Source organism: Musca domestica, unplaced genomic scaffold (assembly GCF_030504385.1).
Source record: "Musca domestica strain aabys unplaced genomic scaffold, Musca_domestica.polishedcontigs.V.1.1 1, whole genome shotgun sequence".
Lineage (NCBI taxonomy): Eukaryota > Metazoa > Arthropoda > Insecta > Diptera > Muscidae > Musca > Musca domestica.
In genome coordinates this window covers 10,816,669-10,834,647 of record NW_026712114.1, presented here as the reverse complement: position 1 = coordinate 10,834,647, position 17,979 = coordinate 10,816,669, and the positions used below count along the sequence as shown (strand labels likewise).

Below are 17,979 nucleotides of genomic sequence, written 5' to 3'. Positions count from 1 at the left end.
CGAACACAACTATTGTAGGAGCAATCATTAAAAAAGTAATTAGAAACAAAACACTTACAGAGTTGCCCATATTCGACGGACCCATGTTTTTTTTCTAAAAAATCAAAGAAAAAAATAAAAATTTGGCGGTTGGCAATTTTTAATCATTTAATTTGTTCCAAGTAGATTTCTTTACATCAATTTTTGAATATGATATCTCTCAAATGGCCGCCTCTGGCGTTGATGACGTATTGTGCCCTTTTTGCTGCATTTTCCATCGTTTTTGCCAACATTTCGGGCGGAATAGCGGCTATTTCTTCACGAATGTTGTCCTTGAGCTCTTTTACGGTCCTTGGCTTGTTAACGTAAACCTTTGACTTCAAATATCTCCGCAAAAAGAAGTCACCACTTTTCGACATCAAACGGTCCGGAAACAAATTCTTTAGAAAATCGATAGTTATGCTACTTGTGTGCGGTGGAGCGCCGTCTTGTTGAAACCAGAACTGTATCATACGCTTTCGACGAATAATTGGCATCACAAAATTGGTCATCATGTCGCGATAACGCTCCTGATTGATGGTAACAGCATGACCATTTTCATTTTGGAAGAAAAACGGCCCAATGACCGTTTTCGCACTAACGCCGCACCAAACTGTGACTTTTTCGTCATGAAGAGGCACTTCTTGAATCTCCTGAGGCGAAAAAACGGCAATTTTGCTTATTTACGGTCCCATTCAATGTGAAATGGGCTTCATCGGACATGATAATTTTGTTCAAAAATTGCTCGTCATCTTCGGCCATTTCGATGACTCTTTGGGCCCATTCCAATCGACGAGGCTTGTCCGCAGGCAAAATTCTTTGCGTCAATTGAATTTTGTACGAGAACAAATGCAAATCAATGCAAATAATCCGTTGTAAAGTGGACCGAGCCATACCCAACTGCTGAGAACGGTGTTTTTGGGATGTTCTTGGGGACCTTTCAACACTGGCTCGTACGGCAGCGGTATTCTCGGCCGATCGCCTTGGTCGACTTCTATATGGCCTCTTCGGATTAGAGCCTTACCAGCCGAACATTTTTCGTATAAACGCTTAATGGTGTTCTTAGAAGGCGCACTTCTCACATTTTTTGTTGTTTTAAAAGCAAGTTGAGTTTTCACAATTGACTTCTTGTGTTGAATGTAAATTTCAACTATTTCGCGTGGCGGGTATTGGTTCATGGTAAAAATCTGCTTGGACTGACGCTTCAAACTCAGTATGTCATTAAGCGATGTGACATCTCTGTCAAAAGTTATGGCGTTGCCAGATGGGTCCGTCGAATAAGGGCAACCCTGTACATATATTGATATATACGCCCACTGAAAAATAGAACGTGATTAACTATATAACTTTGAGAATTACGGAATCTCCTATGCAAACACTTAGCTTTCATTACCAACGATTAACAACAATGTTAAAAAAATTATACGATAAAATTACAATTTATTCATGGTTCATAATTTTACAATTTCATCATTAAATGATACTCAATAACGCACATAAAAACATTTATTTTAAGATCACTTCTCATTTACTTGGCTTCACTGCCTTTTTAATATATTCACCAACGATGGCAAAGGGTCGATGCTCAAAGTCCTCCTTTTGTTCTTTGGTCAAAAGCACCTGGTCTCCGTTGAGGCGATTGAGCAGCGTTACGCATACATCGGCCGCCTTAACACCCACATGGCGGGTAAGGGCCGAGAACATTGTCGCTTCCATTTCAATATTTCGTATTCCATTTTCGAAGGCGCGTTGTAGGAAGGCCATTTTATCGGCTTCCGTGTAATCGCAACTGGCTCCGTCCAAACGACCTTGACCTGGGGAGGAAGAAGTAGGGGAAATAATTAAAAAAAGACAAATATGAGAGTGGATTCTTCCGTCGTACCTTCATAAAAACATTCCGCTGCCATGGTATTACCCCAAACGATTTCATAGTCACGTTGATAACTGGAACATGTCATCAGGTCTTTGGCGACTTGTTCATCGAATATGGCTGGACGTAAAACCTTTTTACCCAGAATTGCCTGAAATGCGAAAAATCGTGAGTGATCATATTAAAAAACAAAAATGCGAAAAAAAGTAAAAATAATTGGAACAATAATACCCTCCACCATTTGGAACGAATTTGAAAATTTTCATAAAATAAAATCCGTTAAAAATTCTGTTAAAATCTTAAAAAAACCAAAAATAACCGTTATATTGTGGTCTATACGACGTGGATCTAAATAGGGATTGTTTGTCATAAGCTAATGGCTTATGGCATATTTAAATTTGAAACTTGAAATAAATGGTGAATAATGTTCGTAAAATCATAAAAATACTGTATATAGGGAGGTACCGTTATATCGGAGCTATACGAAGACCTGGACCTGCACAGACAATTCTCTGTCACAGGCTGTAGCAACCATTACGAACTTCAAATACGACATCCCAAACAATTTCTTTTGAGTATTGTACCTTGAAATCGTCAAAATACGGAATATAGGGGGGTTGCTGATATACGGGACCTATACGAAGATCTGGACCTGCATAGACAGTTTCCTGTCACAGACTGTAATTTCCATTACGAACTCTAAATACGTAATTTGAAACTACTCTGGTGAGCAATATCGCTAAAAGTCATCAAAGTACCGTATATAAGGAGGTACTGATATAGGGGGCCTATACCTGGACCTGCATAGACAATTTTCTATCACAAATTGTAGTTCCGATTACGAAGTCTAAATACGTAGTCTGAAACCACTCCGGAGAATAATGACGCTAAAATCATCAAAATACCGAATATTGGGAGGTACCGTTATTTGGGGGCTATACGAAGAAGTGGACCTGCACAGACAATTTTCTGTCATAGGCTGTAGCATCCATTACGAACTGCAAATACGAAATTTGAAACAATTTCGGCGAATATGTCGCTAAAATCAAAAAAAAAAAAAAAAATTGGAATGTAGGGATGTACCGTTACATGGGGCCTTTACGAAGACATGGATTTTATCTACCAACGTGGATAATTTTATCCACCAATATGGATAATTTCATCCTCGAACGTGGATAATTTTATCCTCAAACGTGGATAATTTTATCCTCAAACGTGGATAATTTTATCCTCAAACGTGGATAATTTTATCCTCAAACGTGGATAATTTTATCCTCAAACGTGGAAAATTTTATCCTCAAACGTGGATAATTTTATCCTCAAACGTGGATAATTTTATCCTCAAACGTGGATAATTTTATCCTCAAACGTGGATAATTTTATCCTCAAACGTGGAAAATTTTATCCTCAAACGTGGATAATTTTATCCTCAAACGTGGATAATTTTATCCTCAAACGTGGATAATTTTATCCTCAAACGTGGATAATTTTATCCTCAAACGTGGAAAATTTTATCCTCAAACGTGGATAATTTTATCCTCAAACGTGGATAATTTTATCCTCAAACGTGGATAATTTTATCCTCAAACGTGGATAATTTTATCCTCAAACGTGTAAAATTTTATCCTCAAACGTGGATAATTTTATCCTCAAACGTGGATAATTTTATCCTCAAACGTGGATAATTTTATCCTCAAACGTGGATAATTTTATCCTCAAACGTGGATAATTTTATCCTCAAACGTGGATAATTTCATCCTCGAACGTGGATAATTTTATCCTCAAACGTAGATAATTTTATCCACCCATATGGATAATTTCATCCACAAATGTGGATAATTTCATCCTCCAACGTGGATAATTTTATCCTCAAACGTAGATAATTTTATCCACCAATATGGATAATTTCATCCACAAATGTGGATAATTTCATCCACCAACGTGGATAATGCTATTCACAAACGTGGATAATTTTATCCTCAAACGTGGATAATTTTATTCTCAAACGTGGATAATTTTATCCTCAAACGTGGATAATTTTATCCACAAATGCGAATAATTGTATCCAAAACGTGGAAAGTTTTATCCACAAACGTGGATAATTTTATCCACAATCGTGGATAATTTTATCCTCAAACGTAGATAATTTTATCCACCAATATGGATAATTTCATCCTCCAACGTGGACAATTTTTTCCTCAAACCTGGGTAATTTTATCCACCAATATGGATAATTTCATCCTCCAACGTGGACAATTTTATCCTCAAACGTAGATAATTTTGTCCATAAATGTGGATAATTTCATCCTCTAACGTGGATAATTTTATGCTCAAACGTGGATAATTTTATCCTCAAACGTGGATAATTTTATCCTCAAACGTGGATAACTGTATTCATCGGAAATGTTTCAAATTTGGTAGTAGAAGTTCGTAATGGATACTACATCCTAAGACAGAAAATTGTCTATGCAGGTCCAGGTATTCGTATAGGCTCGATATAACGGTACCTCCCATTATTCGGTATTTTGATGACTTTAGCTGCATTATTCATCGAATTTATTTTCAAGTTTCGCATTTGAATATTGTGATGGCTTATGACAAAAGTTACCTATGCAGGTCCATGTCGTCGTATAGATCCTAATATAACAGCTACATTCGGTATTTTTTAAATTTTAACAGAATTTTTAACGGATTTTATTGTTTTTGAGAATTGCTAAATCCTTTTCAAATGGTGGAGGGCATTCAAAGTTCGGCCCGGCCGAACTTATCTTTGTATCTAGATACGTTTCAAGCTAACGAAATTCTAACCATTGGTTTATTAATTGGCAATTAGAAAAATTAAAAAAAAAATTAAAAAAATAAAATTTAAAACTTACAATCTCGTGTTCATTGCGCAAATAGCCATTATAGGCTTCTTTGGTGACCACAACTGTACCGGGTGCCACACCGACGCCACCACTGGTGCCCAAACGTATAAAGACCGGGTCATCACATTGGGCATAGTGTACTAGTTTTAGCAATTCATGCAGAACAACACTCATAGTGCTCATGCCCACACCATGGGAACAGCAGAGAACGGGACCAACCTGGCAAAAACCAAAAAATATTTCGAAATGTTGGATGTATGGAGAGGAGACATTGATTTGATTACCTTGTAAATGGCATAACGATTTCCAGCTTCGGCAATATCAACCAATTCTTGTTTATCGTCGAGTCCCAGAAGCGTCCGCACGTGTTCGGCCAAGGCCAGCATACGATTTTTGGTGCCACCCATACAAACAACCTGGATACAAAATGAAATAAAAAAAAATAGAACAGTGTTGGCATATTTGTTCGGGATGACGTAATATTTTCTCGTTGCAAAATAGTTAGGCTTAATCCCAGTATTGTTATTCTTATAAAAACAACGTTTTTTTATTGGTTGGAGAACGATGGTAATATTTACCAGGGGGTAAGACAGGGAATACCTCGATTTCGTAAAGAGCCACCAATCCTCATCAGTACAGACAACATTGATGGGATTAAGCCTAACTATTTTGCAACAATAAAATAAAAATATATACATTTTTATACCCTTCACCACATATATAGTATGGATGTCCGTCATTTCGGCACGAGCCACCCAAGAATGGTTACAAAATGAGGTTCCTCGCTTCATTTCCAGCGCACATTGGCCACTAAAATCTCCGGATACCAATCCGTTGGACTATTGTGTTTGGAGTGTTTGGAAAGCAAGGTTGGCACTAAAAAATACCAAAATCTCGATCACCCCAAGCGAGCGCTTCACCGGGAATCGGCCAAAATACCGCAGAACAACATTCGGGCAGCGTGTGACGGTTTTTATTGGCCGTTTGAAGGCCATAATTCGTGCCAAAGGTGACCAATTCGAAAAATCTAAACTTATTCTAAAAGTTGATGCTATTTCCGACATTTTTCTCCTTCCGTCAATAAAATAGAAAAAAAAATTTCAAAATTATGGCATTTGACTTTTTTGCAGTTTTTTTTATCTCACTCTGTATTTTCTTGATCAGCGTAAAATTCTAAGACGATTTTGCGCTGTCCGACCGTTCGTCTGTCTGTTGTAATTACGCTAGAGTCAAAACGAATTAAGATAGAAAGTTAAAATTTTGCACAGATCAATCTTTTGTTTGCAGACCGTCAAGTTCGAAGATGGGCTACATCGGTCCATGATATTTCATACCCCCCTTACAACGGTAGCCCCAATATTCGGTATTAGCGATATTTTTCATAGAAATTTTTTCAAATTTCACATTTGAAGTCCATCATAGGTACTACCACCCATGACTGAAAATGGCAGGTCCATGTCTTCTTATAGCCTCCATATAACGGTATCTCCCATTATTCGGTATTTTGATGATTGTTGCCAAGTTTTTCAATGGAATTGTTTAACAAATCACCATAGAGAGTTCCTTCTGAATACTCTACCGCCTGGAAGAGAATTGTCTATATAGCTCTATGCCCTCCATACAACTCCCACCCAATATTCGGTGATTTGATGAATTTAGTGACACTATTCACCGGACGTTTTTTTTTTCAAATTTCATATTTGAAGTTCGTAATGGGCACTTCAACCATTGGCGGAAAATTTTCTACGCAGGTCCACGTCTTTGTATAGCTGTTATTTAACGTTTTTCATTTAAATTTTCTTTTTTAATTTGTCAAGTTCCTTCCCAATGGTGGAGGGTATACAAATTTCGGCCGAACTTAGCTGCTTTTTTACTTTTTTTATACCCTACACCACAAGGTGGTCAGGGTATTATGTCTTTGTGCATTTGTTTGTAACAGGCAAAAGGAAACGAGATAGACCCATAGTTCCTTTTGATGATCTGCATAGAATTACATTCTGAGTCGATTTATGCATGTCCGTCCGTCTGTCCGTCCGTAGGTCCGTCCGTCCATCTGTCCATGTATTTTTGTAAACAAAGTACAGGTCGCATTTATTGCCCGATCCAGTTGAAATTTTGCTCAGATCATTTGTTTGGTCCAAGGACGAACCCTATTGAAATTGGAGTTCATCGGTCAAAATTTAGATATAGCTCCCATATATATCTTCGTGCGATTTGCCTTTTATTGTGCACCAAACGTGTAATATGGAATTTTGCACATGCAACCAAATTAGGCCTGAAAATAAGTATGCCAAATTTGATCGAAATCGGTTCAGATATAGCTATAGCTCCCATATAAATTGTTCATCCGATTTGTTATTTTTGTCCTCCGCAGCCGTAATATGCACTCTGCAACATCAATATTTGGGAAAATATATTAAATACAGCCCAAAAATACATTTGCCAAATTTTATCGAGATCGGTTGAGATTTGGATATAGCTCCCATATATAACTTCGTCCGATTTACCTTTGGATGAAATTTGGCACTTACGACCGAATTGAGTCTAGAAGCTGGTATGTCAAATTTGGTGAAGATCGGTTCAGATATAGATATAGCTCCCATATATACTGTTCACCCGATTTGTCATATTTGTTACCCACAGCCGTAATATGCACTCCATAACAACGATATTCAGGGAAATATATCAAATACAGCTCAGAAATATCTTTGCCAAATTTTATCGAGATCGGTTCTGATTTGGATATAGCTCCCATATACATTTTTATCCGATTTCAAATTAATTGTGCACCAAATGGGCAATACAAGTCCGAATTTAAAAGATACAAATGCGTCGGCATATTTAGTCCTTTGAACTTTAAATTATAATTATAATCATAGCGGAATTCTCCCATAAAAACTTTTAATTGTTATGTGCAGCTCTACTAAAGTAGCAAAGTGGTGTAGGGTTTCATAAAGTCGGGCCCGCCCGACTTTAAGTCTTTCTTTACTGTTTTTTTTTTTAATTTCTTTCTATTTCTGAGTGCAAACGCTCACAACATTCCTTCTTACCTTCACATCTCCGAATTTTTCTCGTATTTCCGTTGGATTGTCAGTATCGGCCACATTGACATTGATGTGATATAAAAAGTCCGATTTCATGGTTTTTAAATGGGGATTTTTTAAATTTGGATATCTGAAAGAGTTCAGAAAACAATTGTCTCGGGGGATTAAGTATTTCTCGGTGCAGTTGAACTAATAAACAATTATTACCTTTTCGCCATTATCTTGCAGTCTTGTTGTATATTTCGGGCTAAAATCTGTTGGAAAAAAGTAAACAAATAATTGTTGTTGTTCTGATTATTGTTATTGTTATTATTGCATGTACATGACAAACTGGCAAACAGCAGAACTGCATTGCTTGCAAATAAAATGCGATAAGATTAAGACAATTTTTATAAAATTTTATGTGTGTGTGTGTGTGTTTACATAGAAGAGTTAAATGATTGTTGGTGTCAATGAATGATGACAGTCTAAGTGAATCATCAACGCCCAAAAGAAAATGTACAAAATGATACTAATTATGGTACCGGTTATGCTGTACGATTTGTGAATTGTTTATGGCTAATAAAAATGTGTAAGGGAAAACATTTTGAGAATTCGTTCTGGAGGAGCACGCAATGTACTAAAAGGTACTAAATATGGTACCATTTTATTATATTCTGAGCCATATAATCACATTCTGAGTCGATTTATGTCCGTCTGTCCGTCCGTCCGTCTGTGCATGTATTTTTGTAAACAAAGTACAGTTCGCATTTATTGCTCTAGCCAGATGAAATTTTGCACAAATCATTTGTTTGGCCCAAGGACGAACCCTATTAAAATTGTAGATAATCGGTCAAAATTTAGATATAGCTCCCATATATATCTTCGTCCGATTTGACTTCTCTTGTGCACCAAACGTGTAATATCAGTCCGAATAGTATGAAATTTTGCACGTACGATCAGATTGTACCTGAAAATAAGTATGCCAAATTTGATCGAAATCGGTTCAGATATAGCTATAGCTCCCATATATATTGTTCATCCGATTTGTTATTTTTGTCCTCCCCAGCCGTAATATGCACTCTGTAACAACAATATTTGGGAAAATATATCAAATACAGATCAGAAATACATTTGCTAAATTTTATCGAGATCGGTTCAGTTTTGGATATAGCTCCCATATATAACTTCGTCCGATTTTCTTTTATTGTGCACCAAACGTCTAATATTTGTCCAAATGGGCACTTACGACCGAATTGAGTCAAGAAGCCAGTATGTCAAATTTGGTGAAGATCGGTTCAGATATAGCTATAGCTCCTATATATTGTTCATCCGATTTGTTATATTTGTTACTCACATCCGTAATATACACTCCGTAACAAAGATATTCAGGAAAATACATAAAATACAGCTCAGAAATAACTATGCCATATTTTGTCGAGATCGGTTCAGATTTATATAGAGCTCCCACATATATCTTTATCCGATTTCAAAATAATTGTGCACCAAATGGGCAATACAAGTTCGAATTTAAAAGATACAAATGGGTATCGGTATTTTGATGGTTTTTGCCATATTTTTTTCGCGGGTCCACGATTTGGTGTAACCTCCATATAACGGTACCTCCCGATATTCGGTATTTTGATGATTTTTGGCACATTTTCCCATAAATATGTCTAAAAATTGGTATATGTGGGTCATAATGGGATCTAATGTTTCCTTTACCCTAAGGTGGAGGGTATTAAAAGTTTGGCCCGGCCGAACTTAATGTTTTTTTACTTGTTATAACAGATCTTGTGTTGATGGAAATATTGAGATGTATGAATGGAATCGGATGTTAATTTCGCGTTTTATGAGCTTCATGAATATTCAAAAGTTTGAGCTTTTGTGGGGAGGGAGGTACCAGAAAAAGTGGGCCGATATATCCCATCTTCACAGCATATCTTGTGGTATTAGAAGTAATGCGGTGTGTGAAAAGTGAAGAGAACCGGATGCTTATTTCGTTTTTTTAATCGTTTTGGTTATTGAAAACTTTGACCCCTTGTGGGTGAGGTACCAGAATCTGTTAAAATCTTAAAAATATCGAATAAAGCCTTTATATTGGAGTCTTTACGACGTGAACCTCATAAGCCATTACCATATTCAAATTCGAAACTTGAAATAAACGGTGAATAATAAACGGTGAAGAATAAAATCATTAAAATACCGTATATAGGGAGGTACCGTAATATCGAAGCTATACAAAGACCTGGTTCTGCATAGACAATTTTCTGTCGCAGGCTGGAGTATCCATTACGATCTTCAAATACGATATCTCAAACAATTTCGGTGAGTATTGTACCTAAAATCGTCAAAATACCGAATGTAGGGAGCTACTGACATATGGGGCTTATACGAAGGCTTGGACCTGCACAGATAATTTTCTGTCACAGGCTGTAGTATCCATTACGAATAATATTGGGAGGTACCGTTATATGGGTGCTATACGAAGACGTGGACCTGCACAGACAATTTTCCGTCACAGGCTGTAGTATCCATTACGAACTTCAAATACCAAATTTGAAACAATTCCGGATATTAATGTGGCTAAAATCATCAAAATACCGAATATAGGGAGGTATCGTTATGTGGGGGCTATATGAAGACGTGGATATGCACAGACAATTTTCTGTCACAGGCTGTAGTATCCATTACGAACTTCAAATACCAAATTTGAAACAATTCCGGTGAATAATGTCACTAAAAACATCAAAATAACGAATATAGGGAGGTACCGTTATATGGGGGCTATATGAATACCTGGACCTGCACAGACAATTTTCTATCACGGGCTATAGTATCCATTACGAACTTCAAATACCAAATTTGAAACAATTCTGGTGAAAATGTCACTAAAAACATCAAAATACCAAATACCCGGAGGTACCATTATATGGGGGCTATACGAAGACCTGGACCTGCACAGACAATTTTCTCTCACAGGCTGTAGTATCCATAACGAACTTTGAATACCAAATTTGATACAATTCCGGATAATAATGTGGCTAAAATCATCAAAATACCGAATATAGGGAGGTACCGTTATGTGGGGGCTATATGAAGACGTGGACCTCCACAGACAATTTTCTGTCACAGGCTGTAGTGTCCATTACGAACTTCACATACCAAATTTGAAACAATTCTGGTGAATAATGTAGCTAAAATCATCAAAATACCGAATATAGGGAGCTACTGATATATGGGGCTTATACGAAGGCTTGGAGCTGCACAGATAATTTTCTGTCACAGGCTGTAGTATCCATTACGAACTTCAAATACCAAATTTGAAACAATTCCGGTGAATAATGACGCTAAAATCATCTAAATACCGAATATAGGGAGGTACCGTTATGTGGGGGCTATATGAAAACGTGGACCTACATGGCCCATTTACGAACTTAACCTATAAGCCCATTGGCAAAATAAACATGTGTGCAAAATTTTATCCTTCTATCTCAATTTGTTCGAAAGATAGCGTGATTACAACAGACAGACGAACAGACGGACGGACAGACAGACGGACATCGCTAAATCGACTTAGAATTTTACGCTGATCAGAGTATATATATACTTTGTTGGACCTGACATGAGTATGTCGAGGAGTTACAAACGGAATTACAAAATGAATATCCCCACCATAGTATGGTGGAGGGTATACACATTTATATAGCCTATGTTACTTTCCGGCGATGTTGGAAATTTTCAGGAAAATTTTTTCAGCGGTTTTCGAGTTCATAAATTACAAACAAACGAATATACAAACATTTTCCTCTTTTATAGATATAGAAGATTTGTCTTAATTCACTAACGTAACATTATCGGGATTTCTAAGGCTACACTTGTTCTTGTTATTTTAAGACGGAAATGAGGGAACCTATTTTATACCACTACCGAATGACAACTGAAGTGATTTTCTATTTGCGATCATAAAGAGATGATTCACTATCGCAAATGCAATTGCTAGAAAAATCCACATTTTCAATTACGTTTGTTGCGCTCATATTTCTATTTTTTTATTATCAGGAAAAAAACGGAGGTTCACAAAACGAAATACATTATATATTAATTGGGTGTGGCGGTTATCATTTTACCTATTAAATATATAATATACTAGCAATCATCGAAAAGTCCACCTTAGGTCATTTTATACCCTCTGCCATATGGCTACAGAGGGTATATATCCGTGCCTAGTCGAAATAATGCTAAAAACCATTATTTCGACTAGGCACGGATATCTCTTTGGAACAAATCCGTTTCAGAACATTTGCAGTCGATCTAGCGATGTCCGTCCGGCCGTCTGCCTGGCTGGCTGGTGCGCACGATAACTCTCGAAGGGAGTATCCGATTTGGTCCAAACTTGGGAGATCGTAATATTTTTGTCAAACTTAGATCGTGTTCGGAGATGGGCAATATCGGTCCACTCCTTCTGGTACATTCCCCACAAAAGGTTGAAAAATTCAAAAAAATATGTCGGACCACTTCTTCTAGAAGCTTCCCCATTTTTTGTTTTTCGCAAAACACACAAAATCAGAAAAAAATGATTCATTTCTTCAATGGGGTTTTAGTGACTGTTTTTTTTTTTTGTTTTGTTTTGTTGGGTTGCGTCAATATTCTGTGAAGGTGAAGAATGGAGGGAGGCGTGCATACGTTGCATTTTTGCGCGTTATCTGCATTAGTTTAACTGAATTTAAAAATCAAAATACGTAGTATATTTATTTTATAATAGAATAGAATTGAATGCAACAAAATATGGGAATTCCCCTTACTTGAATTTAAATATAGGAAAAAAAAGAAGAAAAAAGAAAAAACTCACACCTTAGCGATAGAAATCATCGAGGTTGACATCTGTCTGTCTGGCTGGCTGGTGCGCACGATAACTCTCGAAAGGAGTGTCCGATTTGGTCCAAACTTGAGACATCGTAACATTTTTGTCAAACTTAGATTGAGTTCGGAGATGGGCAATATCTGTCCACTCCTTCTGGTACCTCTCCCACAAAAGGTCGAACTTTTCAAAAAATATTTTACTGCACAGAAAGAGAAAGGATAATCCGATTTTGCTCCAACTTTGCAAATCCTAATATTTCCATTAGTACAAGGTCAGGTGTGAAAATGGACAACATCGGTCCACTCCATCAAGTACCTCCCACACAAATGGTCAACATTTTGAATAATTACAACTCTCATAAAATGTGATGTAAGAGTCCTATTGTCCTTAAATTTCACACATATCAATATATATATTAGTCTAAGATCGGGTGTGAAGATAGAATATATCGGTTCACTCCATCAAGTCCCCCCCCCCCACCAAATGGTCAAAATATTGCAACTCTCATAAAATGTGTTGTAAGAGTCCTATTGTCTTCAAATTTTACACATCCCAATATTTTTATTAGCCCAAGGTCTGGTGTTAAGATGGAATATATCAACCTACTCTTTCTGGTACCTACCCCACAAAGCGGTCAAAATTTTTAATAACAAAACGGAAATAAACATCAGATTCTCTTCAAATTTAGAAATTCCAATATTTTTACGAACATACGATATAGTGTGGAGATAAAAGATACCAAACTTGGTTTTTTCAAACTTGGTATACCTAAATATTTCTCGCCATCAGAGATGTAAGGAGAATTTTGCATTTATCCGTCCACTGCAGCTGGTACATCTCCCACAAAAGCTTAAAATATTGACTTAAAATCCGTACAGGTCCACGTCTTCGTATAGCCCTATAGATTTCAACCGATTTCATTTTTTGAAATTGCTAAATTCGTTGCAAATGGTGGAGGGTATTCAAAGTTCGGCCCGGACGAACTTACAGCTTTTTTACTTGTTAACTGTTTTAAGGGCTAAGTACATAAGAAGCTTGAAGTCATGGCGCGGCCTATTTTGTGACATTTCACAAAGGAATTACAGAGCCGCACTAAAATCCTGCCGTCGTTTTTCATTATAATTTGGCATTAATATGCCTAGCCAAGACTTCAAGCTTTTTATGTATTTGCAGCCTTACTTATCGATTGAATTCTGACTATCCGAATTACAAAAATATTTACAAGTAAAAAAGCTGTAAGCGGGCCGAACTTTGTATATCCTCGACCATTTGGTACAAATTTGGAATTTTTCAAAAAAATTAAATCCGTTAAAAAATCCAGATAAAATCTTTAAAATACCGAATGTAGCGGTATATATTTGGGTCTATACGAAGACGTGGATCTGCATAGGCAACTTTTGTCACAAGCTATTACAATATTCAAATGCGAAACTTGAAAAAAATCTGTTTATAATGTAGCTAAAATCATAAAAATACCGAATATACGGAGATATCATGGGGGTCATAAAACGTGGACCTGCAAAGGCAATTTTCTGTCACAGGCTGTAGTATTCATTACGAACTTCAAATACAAAATTTGAAATAATTCCGGTACATGATGTCGCTAAAATCATCAAAATACCGCATATCGGGAGGTACCGTTATATGGGGGATATACGAAGACGTGGACCTACTTGGTCCATTTTCTGTCTTAAGCTGTAGTATCCATTACGAACTTCAAATATCAATTTTGAAACAATTCCGGTAAATAATGTCGCTAAAATCATCAAAATATCGCATATCGGGAAGTACCGTTATATGGGGGCTATACGAAGACGTGGACTTGGGCAGACAATTTTCTGTCATAGGCTGTAGTATTTATTACGAACTTCAAATACTAAATTTGAAATAGTTCCGATAAATAATGTCGCTAAAATCATCAAAATACCGAATATCGGGAGGTACCGTTATATGGGGCCTATACGAAGACGTGAACCTACATGGCCCACTTTCAATACCAAAACTCCTACAGACACAATACACATTTGAATAAATTTTTATCAACTCACTTCATTTCGTTCGGAAGCTAGAGTGATTTCCACAGACGGACAGACGGATGGACATTGACAAACTTAATATACCCTCCATACTATGGTGGAGGGTATAAAAAAAAATCATATATAAGGGATCAGTAATCCCATTTGTAGTGAGATTCGTCGCTAGATTATGCTGGGCTAACTAAAAATTGGAGACATTGGTTTACAATTAGGTGAAGTCCTCCTGCAACGGTACTACTTTTCTTCATATTGCCTAATAATTAAAAAAAAGAATATTTTTACAGAAGATTTTCCATATTGAAGTAAATCCATTTTGAAGTAAATCCACTCATTCCATCTAAAAACGTCAATCCATCTATTTCTGTGTTAAGTTCAGGGGTATTCCCTATATTTGAATATTCGGATTTTTTTTTTTTTTTTTGTCCCAGTCTGATGGTTGAATAGTATGTGTGCAATTTTTACGATCACGAGAAATGTTTATTTTCTTGAAATGAAATACTTCATTTCGTTCGGAAGCTAGAGTTATTTCCACAGAAGGATAGACGGACAGACGGACAGACGGACGGACATTGCTAAATCGACATAGAATTTTATGCTGATCAAGAATATGTATACTTTGTGGGGTCCAGAATGTCGAGGTGTTACAAACGGAATGACAAACTTAATATACCCTCCATACTATGGTGGGGTTATAAAAAAAAAATACTATAACGACAGTTATTAGCAGAGAGCTCACCAGATATCAGATCTAATTTTTTTTCAAGATCAAACATGATTTAAAGTATTTAAGTGCCTCAGAAGCTCAATACACTGTCTTATGGATTAATATCCAATTGGATGTAAAAATTACTGTAACTCCTTGAGTTCTATAGATATGAACATACATTTTTTAAAGAATAGTAAAATAGGATTTGTAGGAAAAATATAAATTGTTAAAATAAAAAAAAAAACAACAAAAGCAACACTTTTTCAGTGAATGAGCAATATGTAGGTTTGTGAGGGTGTCGGTTTTTCTCTTCTTTTCAACGTCTCACCACACCCCATGTTTGTATGCATGGATGCAGCGCTATCGATCTAGCATTCCAAATGTATGTCTGTTTTGTGTGTTTACCACTTAGCATCGGTTTTTTTGCTATCAAACATTTTAAGATTCTTTGCGTGTGTCTATTTTTTATTTGTTCAGATTGAAATGTTGTTGTTGTATTGTTCTCTTTTATTTATTATTATTAATGACTGTGGCTGTCAGTGGTTTTAATGTTGACATTGGACACGATCATCGATGTTTAGATACGAAAAGAAATTGTCTTACATTTTTTTTTCACTTATAAAATTCTCCGGGGCTGTTTTTCACCCAACGTCGTCGCAAAAGGCCGGTCCAGTACTAAATTCTTAGGGGCTGCTTCGCTACGTTTTATAGCCACACAGATGTCCGTCCCAACAACAACAACAATGTATTTGCTTTCTTGTGTTGACTACCCAGCAAAGAAATTCGTTTAATTTCCAGTTATACTCTCAGCCATTTATGGCTAAAGAGGGTATATATAATTTGGTAGAACTAAAAAGTGTCTCATGGAAATAACAGGCTTAGACCCTAGGTGCCTTTGGACAAAATCCGTTTTAGGACATGTGGAGTCGATCTAGGGGCATCCATCCGTCCGTCTGGCTGGCTGATGTGTACGATCATTCTCGAAGAGAGTATCCGATTTGATCCATACAGGGTTGCCCATATTTGATGGACCTTTGGGCCCATTCCAATCGAAGAGGCTTGTCCGCAGGCAACATTCTTTCGAAAATTCTGGTTCGAAAAGTAAAGAAGCGACTTGATCGAAACCCGCGTCGAAGTGGCCGAAAAATGGCCAATGGCTCGTGAGCTGAACATATCACAATAGTCCATTCGGCAAATATTGAAATATGAGCTCGGGGTAAAGCCATTGAAATTCCAAAAAGTGCAAGAACAGAAAGAAAATAGTCTCAAAACAGCTAAAGAGTTGCTTCGCATGGCCGAAAGTGGTGAATTGCCGAATTTGGTTTTCTCCGAAGAGAAAACATTCGTTGTCAAGCAGTTTGTAAACAAACAAAATGATCGTGTTTACTTGCCAAAGAGGTCAGCTGAAAATGTGCACCTTCGGTTGGCCACTAAAACTCAAGCGCCGGCCATGGTGATGGTGTCGGCCGCCATAAAAGCCTATGGTCGCTCTCCGCTTGTATTAATCGACCGTGGCATCGGAATAAATGCCGAATATTATTGCGAAAATATTGTGGAGGGTGTATTAAAGCCTTGGGCACGCAAACATTTTGGCCTTGGACATTCCACCAGGACTCGCACCAATGGTTAGAAAAAGAGCTTCCTCGCTTCATTTCCAGCGCACAATGGCCACCAAAATCTCCGGATACCAATCCGTTGGACTATTGTGTCTGGAGTATTTTTCGGAAAGCGAGGTTGGCAATAAAAAATACCAAAGTGTCGATCACCTCAAGCAAGCGCTTCGCCGGGAATGGACCAAAATACCGCAGAGCAACATTCGGGCAGCGTGTGACGTCATTGGCCGTTTGAAGGCCATAATTCGTGCCAAAGGGGACCAATTCGAACAAATCAAAACTTATTTCAAAATTTGATGTTATTTCCGACAATAAAATTAAAAAAATTAAAAATTATTTCGTTGGACTTTGTTGCAGTTTTTTTTTATCTCACCCTGTATGTGTATTAGTGCTATATCGGGTGCAAAAATTGACGATATCGGCCCACTCCATCATATACCTTCCCAAAATAGGACCGAATTTTGAATAATTATAACTCTCATAAAAGGCGTAATAACCTTCCGATAATCTTCAAATTTCACACATCCCAACATTTTTAATACCACAAGATATAGTGCGAAGATGGTGCCCTCCCCCACAAAGGGGTCAACATTTTGAACATCCATGAAGCTCATGAAAATGAAAACGAAATGAACATCCGATTGTTTTCAAACATAGCAAATCTCAATATTTGTATCAACACAAGATCAGGTGTGAAAATGGAATATGTCGGACCACTTCTTCTGGTAACTTTCCCCACAACCGTTTTTTTTTTTTTGTTTCTCGCGAAACACAAAAAATCAGAAAAAATTGATTAATTTGTTCACTGGGTTTTTAGTGACTTTTTTGTTGTTGGGTTGCACCGATAATATTCTGTGAAGGTGAAGAATAGAGGGAGGTGTGCATACGCTGCAGTTTTGCGTCTTATCTGCATTAGTATAACTGAATTTAAAAATCAAAAAACATAGCAACACAATATGGGAACTGCCCTTACTTTGGGAAT

At 37.0% G+C, this 17,979-nt stretch overlaps 1 protein-coding gene across 4 annotated transcripts in view; it reads right to left on the bottom strand.

Annotated features, from left to right (window-relative positions):
* Positions 1-1,438: 1,438 nt before the first annotated feature.
* LOC131800507 (uridine phosphorylase 1-like) overlaps positions 1,439-17,979 on the bottom strand; it is a 74,543-nt gene continuing 58,002 nt past the window's right edge. Inside the window, exons 1-7 of one of the 4 annotated variants that reach the window (XM_059118786.1) lie at positions 15,988-16,082; positions 8,007-8,053; positions 7,806-7,929; positions 5,040-5,171; positions 4,765-4,974; positions 1,901-2,039; positions 1,439-1,832 (exon numbers count right to left, since the gene is read on the bottom strand). In XM_059118786.1, coding sequence (XP_058974769.1) covers positions 1,543-1,832; positions 1,901-2,039; positions 4,765-4,974; positions 5,040-5,171; positions 7,806-7,929; positions 8,007-8,017 — 906 coding nt within the window. In that variant the 5' untranslated portion in view covers positions 8,018-8,053; positions 15,988-16,082 and the 3' untranslated portion in view covers positions 1,439-1,542. Of the gene's footprint in view, positions 1,833-1,900; positions 2,040-4,764; positions 4,975-5,039; positions 5,172-7,805; positions 7,930-8,006; positions 8,054-11,580; positions 11,604-12,632; positions 12,799-15,987; positions 16,083-17,979 lie in introns of those variants that run through there. The other 3 variants (XM_059118782.1, XM_059118789.1, XM_059118794.1) reach the window with 3 other exon arrangements.